We start from the raw sequence: 19294 nt of genomic DNA, 5'->3' as shown, positions 1-19294 counted from the left end.
CTACACTTCCGGGCTGCCAGGTAGCTGCCGAGGCTCCAGAATGATGGAGACGGAGCGAATCGGTGAGGGGCAGTGGGTGGAAAGGAGGAGTAGACAGGGAATGACCCTTGACCCCTGACCTGTGACCTTTCCCCCGTAGTGCTACCTCCCCCAGATCCTCTGGACCTGCCCCTTCGGGCCGTAGAGCTGGGATGCACAGGGCGTTGGGAGCTGCTGAATGTGCCTGGGGCTCCAGAGAGCACCGTGAGTGACTTTTGACCCTAACCTTGACCCTCATTGAACTTAGAACCTCCTTCACCCTCATCACAGTAGGATCTAACTTGACCTGGCTCTCCTGTCTCTGGACGCCTGTCGTCCGGGCCTAGACTGGTGCTGGACAGACTCCCAACCCAGTGGACCTGCTGTGGGTCAGAGCCCATGGGAGGACAGAGCTGGAAGCCCTGGGGATACCTTAACTCTGAGAACTGCTCTTTCAAATGTGTCTTTTCTCCTTGGAGTCTTTTTCTCTCTCCAGGGCACTTGTTGGTGGATGAGATGCTAGCCTTTGAGCACCTGGCTCTTCATCCTTAGGTCTGGGACCCCTTTTCCTAAAACTAGTGATTCTGAAATATCAGTGTGCCTCATGATTAGTAGGGGACTTTTTTCATTTTTTATTGGAATATAATTGCTTTACAATGTTGGGTTAGTTTCTGCTGTACCACGAAGTGAATCATCTATATGTATATGTATAACCCCTCTCTCTTGGACCTCTCTCCCATCCCCCCCCCATTACGCTCATCTAGGTCATCACAGAGCACTGAGCTGAGTGGGGGAGCTTTTTTAAAATACAAATTCTTAGGTCCATAGGTTCTGAAATCCAAAATCTGTATTATTAACCAGCACCCCAGGTAATTCGGTTGCAGGCCGTTTGTCCTGTAAAGCAGAACCACCTTTGGAAAATAGTCCTTCAGCCTGATTGTCCTAGTCTCTCTGGGACATCTCCCATTTCTGATCTAAGTATGAATCCTATCACCTTCTCTTTGCTCTGTGTCTTACTCTCTTCTCTTACCTTATGCGTCTCATCTTGCCCTTGTTCCAGCTTCCCCACGGCCTCCCTCCCTGTGCCCCAGATCTGCAGCAAGAAGCAGAGCAGTTGTTTCTGTCATCTCCCGCCTGGCTGCCTCTGCACGGTGTGGAACACTCAGCCCGGTGAGGGGTCTAGAGGGGCCTGGACTAGGGAGGTGGGTCCCTGAAGAAAGCTGGGACACCGGAGAAAGGAGACCTGAAAATTACTTTCCTTCTGTCCAGAAAATGGCAGAGGAAGATGGATCCTTGGTCTCTCCTGGCCACATTGGGGGCCCCAGTCCCCTCCGACCTACAGGCCCAAAGACACCCAACCACAGGCCAGATACTAGGCTACAAGGAGGTAAGAGGTCACGGGCCACGAGAAGCAGGGTTGGGAAAAGGGGAGTCAGAGGCAAGCTCAGCCTCACTGGCGCTCTGATCTCTTGCGTCAGGTCCTGCTAGAGAATACAAACCTGTCAGCCACGACCTCCTTGTCTCTTCGCCGGCCACCCGGGCCCGTCTCCCAGTCCCTGTGGGGGAATCCAACACAGTACCCTTTCTGGCCAGGTGACGCTTGTGGAAATGGGATGGTAGGGAAGGAAGCCCTTAGTCTCCACCCCTCCTGTGTCACTCCCACCCCATGAATCCCTGTTTGTTCAACTTCTCCCCAGGGGGAATGGATGAGCCCACCATAACAGATCTGAGCACTCGAGAGGAGGCTGAGGAGGAGATAGACTTTGAGAAAGGTGAGGTGGTGCCGGGATGGACCCTTGGGAGGTAGGGCTCTGAGTCTGGGCCCTGAGGAAGAGGGGCCCGGGCCTGCCACTGGGTCCTTGCTAGCTCTTCCATTTCCCTGAGCAGATTAGGAAAAGGTACCCCTTCCATAACAACCTTTACTGTCATCTGTTGGAAAATTGTCACGATAAATATCAGCAACTGCGACGTCTGTGCCGTGAAGGACGTCCTTTAGGTTAATGTACCACGTGACTTATACGGCAGTGTGCAGGAGCCCAGATTCTCTCTCTCTGTCCCTGTCCTCCAGACCTTCTTACTGTTCCACCCGGCTTCAAGAAAGGCGTGGACTTTGCACCACAGGGTGAGTTTTAGTTCTGAGATGGGGGCGTGTAGGGGAAGTGGTGCCCTTCTTCTTCAGAGCAGGGGTAGACGTGACCAGGCCTCCGTGTTCCCTTGCTCCTCAGATCACCCAGCTCCAGCTCCCGGCTTGCTCAGCCTCAGCCGTCTGCTGGAGCCCCTGGATTTGGGTGGGGGCGATGAGGATGAGAGTGAGGCAGTGGGACAGCCAGGCGGTCCCAGACGGGACACTGTTTCAGCCTCTCCCTGCAGTGCTCCCCTGGCCCGAGCAAGCAGCTTGGAGAACCTAGTGTTGCAGGTTGGTGGTTCTGGGCGGTTGAGGCAGGAAAGAAGGGTCTTGTCACAGACAGGGTGGGCTGGCCTGGTTGGGTCCAAGGGGAAGACTGGAGCATCTTTTGGGAGGAGTGGTAACAGAGAGGTTTCTGACTGTATCTTTATTGACCCTACACCCCTTTCCCCTTCCAGGAAGCGTCCACAGCTGTAGCTCCCCCAGAGCCTCCCAAGCCCCCCCCTCAGGAGCAGTGGGCCATTCCTGTGGATGTCACCTCCCCTGTCGATGATTTCTACCGACTCATTCCCCAGCCAGCCTTCCGGGTAGTGTGGCCCAGTCCTCACGTGCTCCCCCACCTCCTCCCAGCCCACTCCCTGTCTCCTCTCCCCACCAGAGGCCAGATGCCTTCAGGCCAGCTTGGACCTCAGTCCCAGACTGGCCTCACTCTGGCCTTCTCCCCGCTGCCCTGAATGTCCTGTGAGCTGGAGGCAGGAAGACCCCTCTCCCTTCTCCAGCCCCCATCTATTTCTCTCTCCCACAGTGGGCGTTTGAGCCAGATGTGTTTCAGAAACAGGCCATCCTACACTTGGAACGGCATGACTCGGTCTTTGTTGCGGCTCACACATCCGCAGGGAAGACGGTTGTGGCTGAATACGCCATTGCCCTTGCCCAGAAACACATGACGCGGTACAGTCCTGTCCCCAGCTTCCCCTTCACCAGCCCTGTTCTCTCCTGCAAGCTTTCTAAGTCTCATCTCTTCTCCACCTCCCTACGTCCTCCTTTAGATGAGAGTTTTGGGGGAGAAACTTGAGGCAGGGGTCCAGGGGGAAATGAGAAAGTGTGGGGAGTTTAGTTAGTTTCGGAAGGGATTGGGGGACAGAATTTTTCCTGGGTAATTCCGTGAAGGGGAACATGAGGGAAGTTAGGGTGAAGGGGGGCGCCTGAGCTCTGTGGCAGGCTTCTGGGAAGGCTCAGGGTGGGAGAGGAGGTGCTGGCCACGAGTCAGCGTGGAGGGACCGGCTGACTTCATGCTCTTCTCCCAGCACCATCTATACTTCGCCCATCAAGGCTCTGAGCAACCAGAAGTTCCGGGACTTCCGAAACACATTTGGGGATGTGGGACTTCTCACCGGGGACGTGCAGCTGCACCCAGAGGCCTCCTGCCTCATTATGACAACAGAGATCCTTCGGTGAGAGATGGGCACTCAACACGGGTGGGATTTTGGTCAGGAAGGTGAGGCTGCTCTGGAGAGCATGCTGGCTGAGTTGAGGGTAGAGACAGGAGCCACTGGGAAGTCAGCCTTGGGTCTCTTTCTTCCAGCTCCATGCTGTACAGTGGCTCGGATGTCATCCGAGACCTGGAGTGGGTCATCTTTGATGAGGTTCACTACATCAACGATGCTGAGGTAGGGGGAACAGGGTCCCCAGATCCTGGCAGTCCCCTCCCGTGGGGCTGGTTCAGCAGCTCCTCTATTCCACACACCCCGCGAACCTCACTGCCTCCTTTGCCCCGACACGGAACCCTGTGCCCCTTCCTAGGGGCGGAAGGGCAGCCCCCGCTGAGCTGTCTTCCATCCCTGTGCGCAGCGTGGAGTCGTGTGGGAGGAGGTGCTCATCATGCTTCCTGACCACGTCTCCATCATCCTTCTGAGCGCTACTGTCCCCAACGCCCTTGAATTTGCTGACTGGATTGGGTGAGACTTGTGTCCTGGGGTGCTTGGGTGAAGGGGGCTGTAGCGTTCCTCAGTCGGGGCCGGGGGCATAGACTATCACAGCAGGGGGAGTGGTCAGGCCTTGGGGGTGGGGATGAGAAAGGTGTGCAGCCGGGGAACATGTCCAGCTTGGGAGGCTGAGGGATCCCACCTGGGTCCAGATCGCTTCGCAAGTTGAGAGACAGGATGACGGGGACAGCCTTCCAGTCCGGCTCCCAGAAAAGACCAGGTGAAGCCAGAGTGGGGGAGGATGGTGGGGATGTGGGTTCCTCCCCGCACTCCCACCCCTGATCGTCTGTCTTCTCCTCCTCGCTCAGGAGGCTGAAGCGTCGCCAGATCTACGTGATCAGCACTGTTGCTCGCCCAGTCCCCCTGGAGCATCATCTCTTCACGGGGAACAGCCCCAAGACCCAGGGGGAGCTCTTCCTGCTGCTGGACTCCCGAGGCACCTTCCACACAAAGGGGTGAGCCTGAGTTGGGAAGCGTCTCACCTGGGCTCAGCTGGGTGTGACTGATCGCTGCCCCTCCCCTGCCCCAGGTACTACGCGGCTGTGGAGGCCAGGAAGGAGCGGATGAGCAAACACGCCCAGACCTTTGGGGCCAAGCAGCCCACGCATCAGGGGGGGCCTGCACAGGTGAGAACTGGCAGGCTTTGTACCCACCACCGCCTGTTTCTCCCGTGTCCTTCTCCCCTCATCCCCTAGGTGTTTGGAGTTGAGCTTCGAGCACTGCCTGATCTGACTCGGCTTCAGTTCCTGCCACTTCGGCCCCCACTGGTTCAGGGACTCAGTCTCCACTCCCTTCTCCCCACTTCCCCAGGACCGTGGCGTGTACCTGTCCCTCCTGGCCTCCCTCCGCACCCGTGCGCAGCTGCCCGTGGTGGTGTTCACCTTCTCCCGTGGCCGCTGTGATGAGCAGGCCTCGGGCCTCACCTCCCTTGACCTCACCACGAGTTCAGAGAAGAGTGAGATTCACCTCTTCCTGCAGCGCTGCCTCGCTCGCCTCCGAGGCTCTGACCGCCAGCTGCCCCAGGTATGGAGGGGGGACCCAGAGACTGGTGGGGATTGGGTGTTCCATGACCCCATCCCTGATCTTGGGCCTCGGCCCCCAACAGGTTCTGCACATGTCTGAACTCCTGCACCGCGGCCTGGGTGTGCACCACAGCGGCATCCTGCCCATCCTCAAGGAGATCGTGGAGATGCTTTTCAGCCGTGGCCTGGTCAAGGTGCACATGCTGGTGGGAGAGGGACTCCCCAAGGCATTCGTTGCCCACTTAGGGGAGGGGAAACCTTTTAGGCAGGACAGTGCAGTGGTTAAGAACTTGGGCTCTGGATCCAGGCTGCCTGGGTGTGAATCCCAGCTCCACCACTTACTCACTGTGTGACCCTGGGCAAATTACTTAAAGCTCCCTGAACTGTAGATTTCACATTTTAAGATGGAGGTGTATGAGGTATGAACACGCAGTATTCAGAAGAGAAACCCCAAAAGCTAGCAAACTTACGAAGGTCATTAGTCATCAGAAGAATGCAAATTGAAATACTCACGAGATAGGACTTTACAGTTATTAGACTGGTAAAGTATAGGAAAGTGGCTAATGCCAAGTGTTGCCCAAGACGTTGGCGACTGCAGGATCACAGGAACCCTTGCACAGGTGTGGCCAGTCTCAAGTGCATCCTGGCACTCTGGAGGCAAAACTAAGTATATACATACTCTTTGTCCCTAAATTCCACTCCTGAGTGTGAATCGCAATGAAATTCTCAACCCTGGTCATTGAGGGAACACGCCTGCTCTTCCTTTGCTGGCTGTACCTTGCGGCAGGGTGTTGGTGGTTCCCCTTCACTGGGAGAGCCGGTAGGTAGGTGTATAGCACGCACCCCACAAAGTGTTCTGCAGCAGTTGGAAGCAGTGGATTAGATATAACCACAGGAACGTGGACGGATGTTGAAAACACTACATGGAAGAAAAGAAGGAAACAGAAGGAGATGTGTAATCGCCTTTACGGCAAATTGTAAATTATACACAAAATGAGACACATTCACGCAAAAAGGTACGCGTTAAATACAGCAGGATGATTGATATTGGGGGGATGGGAGTGGGATATAGGGGTAAAAAGAAAGGAATAGGTAGCTAAAGAAATACAACAAAGAAAACGACAGTACACACTGTAGATTTGCCTTGAGAGTTAAATGAGGTCCTGTGAGTGAACCGTCTGGGACTGTGCCCCGTGCCTTCTTAGCCTTGGCTACAAAGTGAGGTGGGCTTGGCCAGGGCTGGGCCACAGCTGCGTGTAGCCCCTTTGCTGATCCCCTCCCCCGTCCCAGGTCTTGTTTGCCACGGAGACCTTCGCCATGGGTGTAAATATGCCAGCCCGGACAGTGGTGTTTGACTCCACGCGTAAGCACGATGGCTCCACCTTCCGGGACCTGCTCCCTGGGGAGTATGTGCAGATGGCGGGCCGGGCGGGCCGGAGGGGCCTGGACCCCACGGGCACCGTCATCCTGCTCTGCAAGGGCCGTGTGCCCGAGATGGCGGACCTGCACCGCATGATGATGGTGAGCCAGGGCAGCGGAGGCAAGCTCTGGGCCCTGCTAGATTCCGCCAACCCTCTTCCCTTCTCCCCTCTTTCTACTTTCCTTTTGCCTGGGAGAAGCCAGGGTAGGAGTGAGCAGATCCAAGGATGAGATTGGATCTCCTCTCCTCTAGTCTTTTTTCACTGTGAATATGGAGCTATGTGGGACCTTGGAGAGTCTATCTATTTAGTCTCACTCCCTTGTTTTGCAGAGGTGAGCGAGCAGTTTGTCTAGGGCCCTGTGGTTGCGGAGCTGGGACTAGAGCTGCTGGGAGTAGAGCAGCCGAGCAGCAGGTCTCCCCTCGCCTCACTGGCTTCTTTGGCCCGGCCCAGGGGAAGCCGTCCCAGCTGCAGTCCCAGTTCCGCCTCACGTACACCATGATCCTCAACCTGCTGCGGGTGGATGCCCTCAGGGTGGAGGACATGATGAAGAGGAGCTTCTCTGAGTTTCCATCCCGCAAGGACAGTAAGGTGAGGAGGTGGGCGTGACCAGGCTGCTGTGAAGGATGTGGACGAGGGAAGCCAGGCCTGGACGAGATGGGCATCCAGAGGCCGGTGGGCGAAAGTGGAGGGTTCTGGGCCTGGAGTCTCTTGCTGCACACCCACACTGGCTTCTCCCAGGCCCATGAACAGACTCTGGCTGAGCTGACCAAGCGGCTGGGGGCCTTGGAGGAGCCTGATGTAACTGGCCAACTCGTTGACCTGCCTGACTATTACAGCTACGGGGAGGAACTGACAGAGACCCGGAGCCTGATCCAGGTACATGCGTGTGAGCGTTGGGGGCAGGGGTGGCAGACAGGGAGGAAGAGACTGTGACACTTTGGGTACTCCTGAACTTAGTCCTAGTGTATCTGTGACACTTCCTCCCTTATCCCCTCTCTTCACGTCCCTGCCCTTCAGCGACGCATCATAGAGTCTGTGAATGGGCTGAAATCTCTCTCAGCGGGAAGGGTGGTGATTGTGAAGAACCAGAAGCATCACAACGCACTGGGTGTGATCCTTCAGGTGAGGGCAATGGGAATTTGAAGCCCAGAGGCAGGGAGGGAGGGGCGAGCCCTATCTCCATCTTCCCCACTTGGTGAGGGGGCGGTTGTATTCACCAGTGCTCTCATCTTTGACTCGAGCCCTCCTTTCTATCCCATCCCCACCACTTCATGCTCACCTCCTTGTCCTTCCCCCAAGCTCTTCCCCCAGAATCTGCTCTGATCACTTGGCTTGGTCACCAGTCCATACTGGTGGGCTCCGCGTGGCTGCACCACAGTCCCTGCCTGAGGTTGGTGATCTGGTCTCTACCTCTGACATCCACTCCTCACACTGTCCTGTCCTGGCCTCCCCGCCTCCCCTAGGTCTCCTCGAGCTCCACCAGCAGAGTATTCACGACTCTGGTCTTGTGTGATAAGCCCATGTCTGAGGACCCGCAGGAGAGGGGGCCAGCCTCCCCCAGTGTGCCCTACCCAGATGACCTCGTGGGATTCAGGCTGTTCCTGCCTGAAGGTGGGAGTGGGGCAGACGGCCGAGTTCCTGACAGCAGCAGAGCTGGGATGCCTGGGCCTACGGCAAGGTCTGACTCTGCTCTCCCCTTTTCACAGGGCCGTGTGGCCACACTGTGGCCAAGCTCCAGCCAGGAGATGTGGCTGCCATCACCACCAAGGTGCTCCGACTGAATGGGGAGAAGATCTTGGAGGACTTCAGCAAGAGGCAGCAACCAAAATTCAAGTCAGAGATGCCGGGGCGGGGACCATGTGATGGGGGGTGGGGAGGTGTGGTTGGGCAGGCTCCCGCAGCCTGAGGAAGAGAAGCCTGTGCCCCAGGTCCCAAGACCTGCTCCTTTCTCAGGAAGGAGCCTCCCTCTGCGGCCACGACAACTGCTGTCCAGGAACTACTACGTCTGGCTCAGGCCCACCCAGCAGGACCCCCTACCCTTGACCCTGTCAATGACCTGCAGCTCAAGGATGTGTCGGTGGTAGAGGCGGGGCTCCGGGTCCGGAAGCTGGAGGAGCTGATCCGGGGGGCTCAGTGTGTACACAGTCCCCGTTTCCCTGCCCAGGTAGGTCCCTGGATGCCAGCTTCCAAGCTGGGAGGGGGACTTTTCCTCTCATTCCCTGTAGACTGGCCACCCCCATCGCAGCCCTTGTCCTCAGTGCACCCCTGCTGAGGGCGAGGAGGCTAACATGCTCCTGCCGGTGGTTCCCTGTAGTACCTGAAGCTGCGGGAGCGGATGCAGATACAGGAGGAGATGGAGCGGCTGCGCTTCCTGCTGTCGGATCAGTCGCTTCTGCTGCTCCCTGAGTACCACCAGCGAGTAGAGGTGGGAGGGCAGAGATGGGGCTGGGGGGCTAGTGAGGAGGAGGTCTGCAGGCTCCCAACACCCACCATCCTTCCAGGTGCTCCGAACCCTGGGGTACGTAGATGAAGTGGGCACCGTGAAGCTGGCAGGGCGGGTGGCTTGTGCCATGAGCAGCCATGAGCTGCTCCTCACTGAACTCATGTTTGACAACGCGCTGAGCGCCCTTCGGCCCGAGGAGATCGCGGCCCTGCTCTCCGGCCTGGTCTGCCAGAGCCCCGGGGACCCTAGTGATCAGCTCCCAAGCACCCTTAAACAGGTAGGGGACGCCCACCTCCGTCCCACCCTCGGCCGTGGCACTTCCAGTCCCCGTCCCCATGTATTCCCCACGTGCCCCATCCAGCCCTGCAAGTGCCGCTAAGAGCTGGAACTCTTTCTTCCTTGATCTGGGTCTCCTTCCTGGAGTAGGAAGGCAGGGCTGAACCTCTCCTCCCCATCTGCAGGGGGTGGAACGTGTCCGGGCTGTGGCCAAGCGGATCGGTGAGGTGCAGGTGGCCTGTGGCTTGAACCAGACAGTGGAGGAATTTGTGGGAGAGCTGAATTTTGGCCTGGTCGAGGTTGTGTACGAGTGGGCCCGGGGCATGGTGAGTAGCTGGGGTTTGGGGCTTTGTGGACTCCTGACTGGGGAGAGGCTGCCCAGGCCCTACCGTATTCAGTCCCCACCCTACTTCCCCCACAGCCCTTCTCTGAGTTGGCAGGGCTCTCGGGGACCCCCGAGGGCCTGGTGGTCCGCTGCATCCAACGCCTGGCCGAGATGTGTCGCTCGCTTCGGGGGGCGGCCCGCCTGGTGGGCGAGCCTGTGCTAGGTGCCAAGATGGAGACGGCAGCCACCCTGCTACGGAGGGACATCGTCTTTGCAGCCAGCCTCTACACCCAGTGAATGACGCCTGTGTAATAATGTAACAATAAAACAGCAAACCACCTGTGTGAACCTGAGGTGTTGGGCAGGGATGACAGCTCAAAAGACAGCAGGGAGAACCACCTAGAAATATGCCTTTATCTGTGCACACAGAAACAGAACCAGCCCCTGCGAAGCATCAGTCCTTGGGGGAGGGTGTCTTGGGGGGTGACAGGAGGTCCTGGGTCATGGCTTCCACGTACCATGTAGGCAGGAAGGCGTGGGGTGCATCTCGATGTTCAGACACTGTGACTGGGCTGCCAGGCTCCCAGGAGAAGAGGTAGACGAGCCTGCGGGGCAGATGGAGTCCCGAGTTGAGGGCTGGAGGCTGAGCTTCTGGGACCCAGAGGGGAGGGACAGAGCTGAATGCCTCACCTGGGGTCATCCTGGACAACTGTGTTCTGGGCAAAGCTAAGGAAGGCAGCACAGAAGTTCATGCACACGGAGGGATTCCAGCCATCACGGTCATTCTGGAGAAAGCCCAGGAGGATGCAGAAGACTGGCAGTGAGGGCGAGGGTGGGAGAAGGGGAAGGTGGACTACAGATCCCTGGACACTGGACCTGTGGTCTTGGCACAGTGGGGGGGATACAGGTGGGAGCTGTGACACCATTGCCTTACCCTGACGTATTCAAACATCTCCATGGTACGAAAGGTCTTGAGGGAACAGACAAAACCCTCTGGGTTACGGAAGCCAGCAACAACATTTGGGACCCCCGGAAGGAATGACTGAGCCCACCATTTCAGGAGCTTCCGTCTGTCAGGAAAGGCAAGGGGTCAGTGGGACCCCTCCACCACCCTCCAGCCTCCTCCTCTTCCCCCAAGTCCCCTCCCCAGCTGTCAATCCTAGGCTCTCAACCTGCCCACCCCCATCCTGAACCTGTAGAAGCTCTTCCGTTGGCCAGGGCTGTGCATCTCCTTGGAGGTCTTGAGCTCCACATAGCAGGTGGGGGGCTGTGTGGTTGGGGCCTGGGGGTCTATGCAGTCTACCTCCCCGGAGAAGAGCAGAGGATGGTTTCCCAGGCGGCTGCGTAGCACAGAGCAGAAGGCCACGTTGGTGTTGACCTCCCCAGAGGGATCTGTGGAGCCTCCAGGTTTGTCTGCACAAGAAGAGAAACAGGAGCAGGGCTGGGGTCTCAGTCTCTGGGGAAGGGGGAGTGGGCCACAGAGCTGGGGGTAGTTCTCACCTGCACACATGTACTGCTCGAACTTGTACCCCATGTACATAAGCTCCTGGAGGACGGGTGGCCGGGTGAGCCTCTGAACCCGAGCAGCCGGCGTCTCCACCTCACTCAAGTACAGTGTCCCCTGGAAGCGGGAGGCCGCCAGCTGCCAGCCTTCCTGCCGCTCATATGGTGTCGTCAGCAACTTTGTCAGGTGCCCCCGCCACGTCACTATGGCCCCTGCCAGCCAGCCTGGACCCCTGAGAGGGAGGAGTTAAGGGCTGAAGGTCTGACACAAGCATTGGCGCACACGGCTCCCCCAAACAATAGCATAAGGGCTGACCCCACTCCCGCTTTGGCTCTCCCAGTTCTAGAGGGTAGGTGTAGGTCTCTAGAGCTACTTGTGTGCTATGCTTTGCTCACCCCTCTAGCCGGCCTCGGTGCTCCAGGACCCAGCATAGCAGGTGGTCCAGCCTCTCTTGGACCTCTTCATCCCGGGGCCTGTATCGATCAGGGTATCCGTCTCTGAGGTCAAAGTTGGGGCTTTGACCATTAGTGGGAGGCGGGCAGTAGTACCGCAAGGCTCGAGCATCTCCATGGTACTGGCGTTGTGCATCCAGGGAAAAGCAGCCCAGTTCAGAAGGGCGCCGGTAGAAAGGAAATGGTCCAACGTAGAGGGCAGGGTCTGTGGGCAGTGAGGATGCTGGGAGGAGGAGCTTGTTCCAAGGCTCGGCTTCCTCTATCTTTTCGGCTCCTCTCTTAGTCCCTCTGGACTCCATGAGGTCCTGAGAGACGACGGGGAAGTTCCCTTTTTAAAGAGAAGGGCTGGAGAAGAGAGACTTCTAGTCAGGACTAAGTGAGCCTCCAGATGGCCAGGCTCTGGATTTGAAACATGCAGGCCCCATGTCCTCAAACAGAACCATGGCCAGGTGCACATCACACCTTTTCCCTTGACCTATACCCCCACCCCCAGTTCCTCCAAACGCAGTGAGGTTAGGAAGGATGTCTGGGCTCAGATCAAGGATCTGGTTACCTCAAATCCTGCCAACCTCGACTTCCACCTTCACAGAGCTGTGACGTCATGGCAGGTACCTCACATGTCGAAGAGGGACGCAAAGGTGGTCCGCCCCCCGACCCCCCCCCCCCCGCTCTCGATGACGCAATCACTCAGCGACAGTGGCGGCCTAACCCTTCTGGGGGTGGGGGGGGCGCCAGTGCGCTTTACACCAGGAAGGAGATCACAGCGTGGCCACCTGTGCCCCTCCGCACCTCCCAGGTCTCTCCGGACGTGTGGCTCTCAGAGGAAGCCAATCAGCAGCGGACGTGGGGCCTCAGCCAATGAGGGTGGCGCTTGTATCTGTATTGGCACCGCCCCTCCCAGCAAGGGCCAAAGGGATGACAAGTTGACGCCCCTTTCGTTACTACGTCGGCCTACTAAGACCGGGCTGACTGGTCTCGAAGGGGGGACGCCCAGGGAGCCCGTGCGTCACTGCTCTGCGCCGGATGACTATTTTCGTGTTCTCTTCCTTCAGTATCTGTCTACCTCTTCCCCGCATCCACAGGATCCCGGGATATGAACCGGAAGAGGCATCGCCTGGTCCCGGAGGCCTTCGGACAGAAGAGGCGGCGGGAAGGAGGGGATGTAGAGGCAGATCCTTCGCGGGGAGAGTCAGGTAACTATGGCAACCCCGGGGCGAGGCTAAAGACCCCCAGGTGGGAGCGGCTTCACCTCTGGTAACCCTGTATGTTGGGACAACAGCACCTCCAGGGTCGTACCCCCGCTTCTCCCCGCCCCTGTTCACGTCTCAGTGACCCGGTCTCTCCTCCCAGGGTCTGCGCGTGCGGCAGTTGCGGAGCTACTGCGGCTGTTCCCGCGAGTCCTGTTTGAGGATGCGCTACCGCCCATCGCGCTGAGGAGCCAGGTGTACAGCCTAGTGCCCGACCGGACGGTGGCTGACCGGCAGCTGGTGAGGGGCGTCAGAGCGACCGACCGAAGGCGCTTCCGTGCCTTGCGGGCACTTACGAGGTTCTCCCCATCACTCACTCGGTCCACCAGCTATTCTGCCATTCAGCAAGCGTTGGGTCTTTCTGGGCCAGGCATTGCGCCAGGCACTGCGGTACCAAGGAGAATGCTACAGAGAGCATGCCAAATCATGAAGGTGGAAGAGCGAAGCTTTTGGGGAAACTGAGTCACCGTGCGTGGTTCGAGCCTCCAGCGCTAGGAATGCAGGCAGACGTCAGATTAGGACAGGCCTTGTACGTCAGTATTTCCATCTTCCATTGAAGGCGGTGAGCTGGTAGAGAATGTTCAACAGGAGAGAGAACGGTGTTTTGCATGGATTGGAAGCAGTGAGATGAGGTAGGGAGATCAATTAGGAAGATATTGCAGCTGAGAACAGGTGAAGGCCTAAATGAGGGCAGTGTATAGGGAGGGAGAGGATGGGTGAGGAATGTGGAGAGTGGGAAGAGGGAGGAATCCAGAATAACTTTTGGATTTTCTGGATGACTGAGTAGTTGGTGGAGTGAATAGAGTAGGAGGACATTGAATTGTTGGGGGCAGATGATGTGTTTGATTTTGCACAAGTTGAGTTGGAGGTGCTTGTGGGGCATCCAAAGGCAACTGGGCAGTAGACAGTTGGGTGAGGGTTTGGAGAATTCTGGGCCACTCATACAGAAGTCATCGAGATGTGAGCAGTTGTTCAGTCTGTGGATGTGGATGAGATTGATAGGAAGAGGGAGGAGAGGAGCAGTTTTTAACCTTTTCACAAACTTTAGAAGACAATGAAAGCTATGGCTCTCTCCAGAAAAATGCATATATATATATATATATATATATATATATATATATGGCATATGTACAATTTGGGGGGGCAGGGGATTGTTTCACAGATCCTCTGAGGCCAAAGGTTAAGGACCCCAGGTTTGCAGTGACAGATAATAGAGCCAAATTCCCAATGCTGGGCGATACCAGCATTTAAGGCAGTGTTTCTCAGAGTATGTCCTGAGTTCTACATGTACCAAATTACCTGGACTGCTTATTCAAAACTACAGGTTCCTGGGACTCTCTCAGTGCGAATGAATTAAGATTTCTTGAGGTAGGACCTTGGAATCTACATTTTAAATCTACTGCCCCAAGTGATTCTTAATGTGCCTTAAAATTTGTGGTTCAGTGGCAGTGTTAGAACCTGTGATTCAAGGCGGTGGTCTGTGATGAGGTCAAGTAAAATAATATCCAGTTGGATTTAGCACTTGGCAACCTGTCAGGAAGAAAGAATAGAAGAAAAGGAAGATGGAGACTAGCTCCAGTCTCTTAAGGAAGCAAGTCAGAACCACTCCTTATAGAGTATTTGTTGTTTTTAACCTATTGGTGTTAGCTTAAATTTTAGAAAAGCTTTAAAATTGCACAAAAGAAAATATAAACACACACAATTTAAAGAATGTTTTAAAGCAAATACCCACTTAACCGTCACCCAAGTCAGACTGTACAACACGACCAATAACCCACATATATCGTTCTCTGATCAAAATGTCTTAAGTCCCTGGGAGGTGACATACTTGACTGGTATGATAATCATTCCCTTGGTTTTCCTTATGCCATCTATATGTTTATCCATAAGCTATATAGCTTAGTTACCTAGTTTTGAACTTGATATAAACAAAATCATACCATATGTATTTATTTACATCTTGTTTCATTAGATGAATATTTTTGAGATTCATCCGAGTTGTTACATGTAGCTATAGTTAATTCATTTTCATAGATTTCCGTTTTATGAATATATCCCATTTTGCCCATACTAGTGGAAGAAATTGTATTTTTTAAGCATTTGTCAATTTCATCTAAATTTTCAAATTTATTGGCATAAAGTTTGTAATCTCATTTTATTGTCTGTAGAATCTTGAGTGATGATCCTTTCTTCATTCTTTATGTTGGTTATCTGCTTTTTCTAGGTTCCCCTTTCCCCCTTTTTTCTTGGTCAGTCTCACCAGGGTTTATCAATTTTAATAGTCTTTCAAAGAATTATCATTTAGCTTTGTTGCTCTCTCTTGCATGCATGTTTTCATCTCATTTATGTTTCCCCTCTACTGTTGGGTTTATTTTACTTTTTTTCCCCATTAATTTTTATCCTCTATTCTTTTCTAATAGATGCATGTCAGACTGTAGTTTCCCCCTAAGTTCTGAACTATATCTATATCATCTGTCAAGTTTTGGTATATGTTTTCATTATCATTCATTGCAAAATATCTTCTAATTTCCTTTGTGACTTTTTTCTTTGACTTACTGGGTTGATTAGAAATGTATGTCTTACTTCCTAAACATTTTCTAATTACCTTGTTGTTAATGATTTCTGGCATAAATGATATTATGGCCATAGGACGTACACAATATGATTTCAGTCATTTGAAGCTTATTGAGACATGCTTTGTGCTATGTGGTCAGTTTTGCTAAATATTCTATGTATTTGAAAAGAATGTGCATTATTCAGTTACTAATTTCTTAGTAACTAAAATTATTGAAATCTTTCATTTCCTCACTGATTACTATTTTGTCTATTCTGTGAGTTTATACGAGTTGGATTAATGTACTTTTGTGATTTTGTTATTGGCTCTTCAAATACTTCCCATACCTTATTATCTCTTTTTTTAAAAAATTTTGTTCATTTATTTATTTATTTTTGGCTGCGTTGGGTCTTCGTTGCTGCATGCGGGCTTTCTCTAGTTGCTGTGAGCGGGGGCTACTCTTCGTTGTGGGCTTCTCATTGCGGTGGCTTCCCTTGTTGTGGAGCACGGGCTCTAGGCACGCGGGCTTCAGTAGTTGTGGCTCGAGGGCTCTAGAGTGCGGGCTCGGTAGTTGTGGTGCACGGGCCTAGTTGCTCCGTGGCATGTGGGATCTTCCCAGACAAGGGCTTGAACCCGTGTCCCCTGCATTGGCAGGCAGATTCTTAACCACTGTGCCACCAGGGAAGTCCCCCAATTACTTCTATGAATTCTTGTTTTCACTTAGATATTATATTAGTCTGGTAATTCCTTATTATCTTGTGAGCTCTTTAATGCTTAAACAATTTTTAAATAATATTTTTTGCAGCATTTTACTTAATTTTCAGTGGGTGAGTTAGTCTTGCTATATTGCTAGAAACACAAATCCTGGTTTATTTTTATTTGTTTTAAACATTTTATCCCATATTCCTCTCCACCTTCTCCACCCAAAATCTAGACTGTTAATCCTTGAGGGCAGGGCCCATGTCTTAATCACTATTTTATCTTAGTGTCTGCCTATGATTGGTCTTAGAAAATATGTATTGATTGTTTAACAAATAACTGATAAGGTGAGTGGGTGAAAGACTAATTGGAAGAGACTATTTGGTGATCCACTTGATTCTCTCTCTCCCCATAATTTTTCCTTAGTTTTTTAGAGGAATAAAACTCCCCAATACTTGCAAACAAAATCTCCCTGCACAGGTGTCCAGAGTATAGCAGAGCATCTTACCCTGACACCCTTCTTTTCATTGTCATCTCTGTGGAGACAGAAGGCGCTTCAAGAGCAGGGGGAGATCAGAATCATCCAACTAGGCTTCGACTTGGACGCCCAAGGAATCATCTTCACTGAGGACTATAGGACCAGAGTGCGTGTGACTGGTGTGTCATGGGGGCCAGGGGAGGGGGTACAGGGAAATTAGGGAATGGAAATAAAAAGAAGAGAGACAAGTCCCCCACCTCACATCTCACAGAGAGGGCACAGGTCTCTGGTAAGTATTGGTATGAGGGAGAGGAAGAAGAGGAAGAGGAAAAGCATGAGAGGTAGAAGGACCTGATTAGAAGGAAAAACATAGGAAGAGAAATGCTGTCTTGGGGATAGAGGTCAGTTGCGGGTGAAGGTGGGACCAGACCTTGTGTCTCATTTCTGGTTCCAGGTCCTCAAGGCTTGTGATGGCCGCCCATACGCTGGTGCAGTGCAGAAGTTTCTGGCTTCAGTACTTCCAGCCTGTAGTGACCTTAGCTTCCAGCAGGACCAAATGATTCAGACCTTTGGCTTCAGGGACCCAGAAATCACGTGAGACCTGCGGGACCAACAGAATCAGGCATCTGGCCCCTCCCTACCTCCCTCCAGTCCCATCCAACCTTGTCCTCTTTCTTTTGGTGAACCTGTTAAAAACGCTGACTCTTCTTTTTAACAAAATGACCTAAATTTGTGCTCCGCCCCCAAGAGAAGAGGCCTCTCCCATCTGGGGCCTTGGAAAGAGCCCTGGACTACAATTTAAGAGATCTGAGTGGCTAATCAAATAGAGAGAGAGGCCTGGCAGGAGCCATAAATGCCTGATGGGAATCATGCTGAGACCAAGGGAATAGAGAATGGTAGCAGCCGTGATGCTCCAAAAGCATTCACATTCAAAAGAACAACAACCGGGCAAGGGCTAAATAGAAATATCGTTTCAGGAGGCTGGGTCTGGCTCCAGCTCCCTACTTTGTAACCCATGGTATACATGAAAGCATTTTATAAACTTTTTTTTCAGTAAGATGTGGGAAGAGCTATGGTGGGGTGTGCGTAGGAAGTGGCAGGAGCTCGGGAGAAAGGCCTCTGTTTCTCCCCTGGTGGTGGGACTGAGAGTGTGTCAGGGCGTGTGGTCAAGGAGGGCTTCGGAGAGGAGGAGCTGTTTTAGTGAACATGTAATGATAACAGGAGAAGAAAGAGTTGGGGGAGGGCAGTCAGGTAGGAGAACAGAGCAAGCAAGGGCACGGGGCACTGAGCAGCGTGGTGTGAGCAGAGAACTGCTCCAGGCTGGGCTTCTGTCCTCCAGTCCCTTTGCCTGGGTGCCCAGGCTTCTGAAGGCTTAGTGTCCAAACATTAGTGGGCGGGAGGAGAGAGGGTTCTCAGAGCGAATGCCTCATCTCCCCCTTCTTAGGCAGCTGGTGAATGCCGGGGTCCTCACTGTCCGAGATGCTGGAAGTTGGTGGCTAGCCGTGCCTGGAGCTGGGAGATTCATCAAATATTTTGTTAAAGGTATCCTGTCTGCAGCTCAGGCCCGCAACCCCTCAAGAACACTCTTTGGTGACTCCTCAGGCCTCCAGGCCTTACTCACCGTTCCCCTCTCCCGTGCCACCTCTCCTCCAGGTCGCCAGGCTGTACTCGGCATGGTCCGAAAGGCCAAGTACCGGGAGCTGCTCCTTTCAGAGCTCCTGGGCCGGCGGGCACCTGCCGCGGCACGACTCGGCCTCGCTTACCATGTGCATGACCTCATTGGGGCCCAGCTGGTGGACTGGTGAGTCTTGCCCCCCCGCCTCCGGCAGATGACGGTGTAATGACCCAAGGTTGGATTTTCTCCCCACTCGCGCTTCATTCACTAGCAGAGCCCAGCTCCTCTCTCGTTCTCTGGAACCCGGGAACATCCTCGGCCAGACTGAGTTCTCCTCAGACCTTAGGCCTAGGTGTCTGGCTCCAGCCTTGTCTTTCTCTTGCACAGTGTCTCCACCACTTCTGGAACCCTCCTCCGCCTGCCAGAGACATGAGGATTCTGCTCGTCGTTGCACAGCTCCCCGCCGTGGGGAGCAAGGGGCCCAGGAGTGCTGGCTGCCCTGGCTGAGACAGGGTCACCTTGGGAAGGCTTGGGAGCCAGGATGAGTGTTGGGCTCGCGTCTCTGCAGAGGGTCAGATGTGACTGCTGCTGTTTACCTGGGCTCTGACCCAGTGGGGGGTTTGGGCAATGCTTCTCTGCCCTTTCATGCAAGTGGAGCCAGAAACGGCGCCAAGGCCATGGCTGCTGCCTTTCATGCAGCAAGGTGCTGCCACTGTTCTGTCTTGGGATAGGAAGGAGGGGTTTCTGGTGAGGCTGCCAATGGAGGACAGGGTTCTTTTCCCTACATGTTGGGTTGAAATTGCCAAATAAAGTACTTCTGCCTGTGATATTTTCTGGATGTCTTTTGTTTAATGTGACACGTGTGTTCGGGCACCTCGTTTTGGGGGTAGAGGTAAAGCCAAAGTTGGGCCTGAGCTTTGCCTCATTGTTCAGAGATTAAAAAGGGACACTGAGGTCAGTTCGCCCTCTGGCATGCTGAGGATGTGCCTGATCTCCGAAACCACAGAATTTCTGTTAGAGGCTTTCAAAAAGCAAAAACCTAGCGTAGTTCAATTTTTATGGGGGTTTTAGTAAGAGGCAAGTCTCTTAGTACCTTGTTTGGTGGGACCAACAAAGGAGCCACGTGTCTC

The 19294-nt window shown here is 54.0% G+C and overlaps 3 protein-coding genes across 9 annotated transcripts; 2 read left to right on the top strand and 1 right to left on the bottom strand.

Moving 5' to 3' along the window:
- Positions 1 to 3: 3 nt before the first annotated feature.
- Positions 4 to 9955, top strand: SKIC2 (SKI2 subunit of superkiller complex). Of its 2 annotated transcripts, none has more exons than XM_060163185.1 (28): positions 4 to 20; positions 140 to 243; positions 1079 to 1188; positions 1288 to 1405; positions 1497 to 1611; positions 1716 to 1790; positions 2087 to 2140; positions 2244 to 2434; positions 2602 to 2730; positions 2949 to 3094; positions 3451 to 3597; positions 3729 to 3813; positions 3995 to 4101; positions 4437 to 4583; positions 4658 to 4754; positions 4939 to 5151; positions 5234 to 5344; positions 6441 to 6671; positions 7022 to 7159; positions 7310 to 7447; positions 7589 to 7693; positions 8035 to 8182; positions 8278 to 8404; positions 8525 to 8735; positions 8886 to 8996; positions 9073 to 9291; positions 9476 to 9616; positions 9712 to 9955. In XM_060163185.1, the coding sequence occupies exons 4-28, from the start codon at positions 1304 to 1306 to the stop codon at positions 9910 to 9912; spliced, it is 3489 nt and encodes a 1162-aa protein (XP_060019168.1). In that variant the 5' UTR covers positions 4 to 20; positions 140 to 243; positions 1079 to 1188; positions 1288 to 1303; the 3' UTR covers positions 9913 to 9955. The 2 variants fall into 2 exon arrangements, with proteins under 2 accessions (XP_060019168.1, XP_060019167.1); XM_060163184.1 differs by having other exon boundaries at positions 5 to 62.
- A 56-nt stretch (positions 9956 to 10011) lies between these two features.
- On the bottom strand, positions 10012 to 12386 carry DXO (decapping exoribonuclease). Of its 5 annotated transcripts, none has more exons than XR_009542986.1 (7): positions 12125 to 12386; positions 11515 to 11916; positions 11116 to 11351; positions 10809 to 11028; positions 10550 to 10685; positions 10306 to 10429; positions 10012 to 10220 (listed from the first exon to the last, which is right to left on the bottom strand). XR_009542986.1 is itself a non-coding variant. In XM_060163191.1 (7 exons), exons 2-7 carry the CDS (start codon positions 11868 to 11870, stop codon positions 10070 to 10072), a joined length of 1194 nt encoding a protein of 397 aa, XP_060019174.1. In that variant the 5' UTR covers positions 11871 to 11916; positions 12125 to 12386; the 3' UTR covers positions 10012 to 10069. The 5 variants fall into 5 exon arrangements, 4 of the variants coding, with proteins under 4 accessions (XP_060019174.1, XP_060019176.1, XP_060019175.1 ...); XM_060163191.1 differs by having other exon boundaries at positions 10306 to 10400; XM_060163193.1 differs by having other exon boundaries at positions 10306 to 10400; positions 11515 to 11876.
- Positions 12387 to 12557: 171 nt separating this feature from the next.
- STK19 (serine/threonine kinase 19) lies at positions 12558 to 18993 on the top strand. 2 transcript variants are annotated; one of them, XM_060163200.1, is made up of 7 exons: positions 12561 to 12764; positions 12922 to 13058; positions 16620 to 16715; positions 17004 to 17143; positions 17994 to 18091; positions 18203 to 18350; positions 18552 to 18993. In XM_060163200.1, exons 1-7 carry the CDS (start codon positions 12665 to 12667, stop codon positions 18595 to 18597), a joined length of 765 nt encoding a protein of 254 aa, XP_060019183.1. In that variant the 5' UTR covers positions 12561 to 12664; the 3' UTR covers positions 18598 to 18993. The 2 variants fall into 2 exon arrangements, with proteins under 2 accessions (XP_060019184.1, XP_060019183.1); XM_060163201.1 differs by lacking the exon at positions 16620 to 16715 and having other exon boundaries at positions 12558 to 12764.
- Positions 18994 to 19294: the final 301 nt, after the last annotated feature.

The sequence above is a fragment of the Lagenorhynchus albirostris genome, chromosome 10 (genome assembly GCF_949774975.1).
Source record: "Lagenorhynchus albirostris chromosome 10, mLagAlb1.1, whole genome shotgun sequence".
Lineage (NCBI taxonomy): Eukaryota > Metazoa > Chordata > Mammalia > Artiodactyla > Delphinidae > Lagenorhynchus > Lagenorhynchus albirostris.
This window is presented reverse-complemented; position numbering and strand designations above follow the sequence as displayed.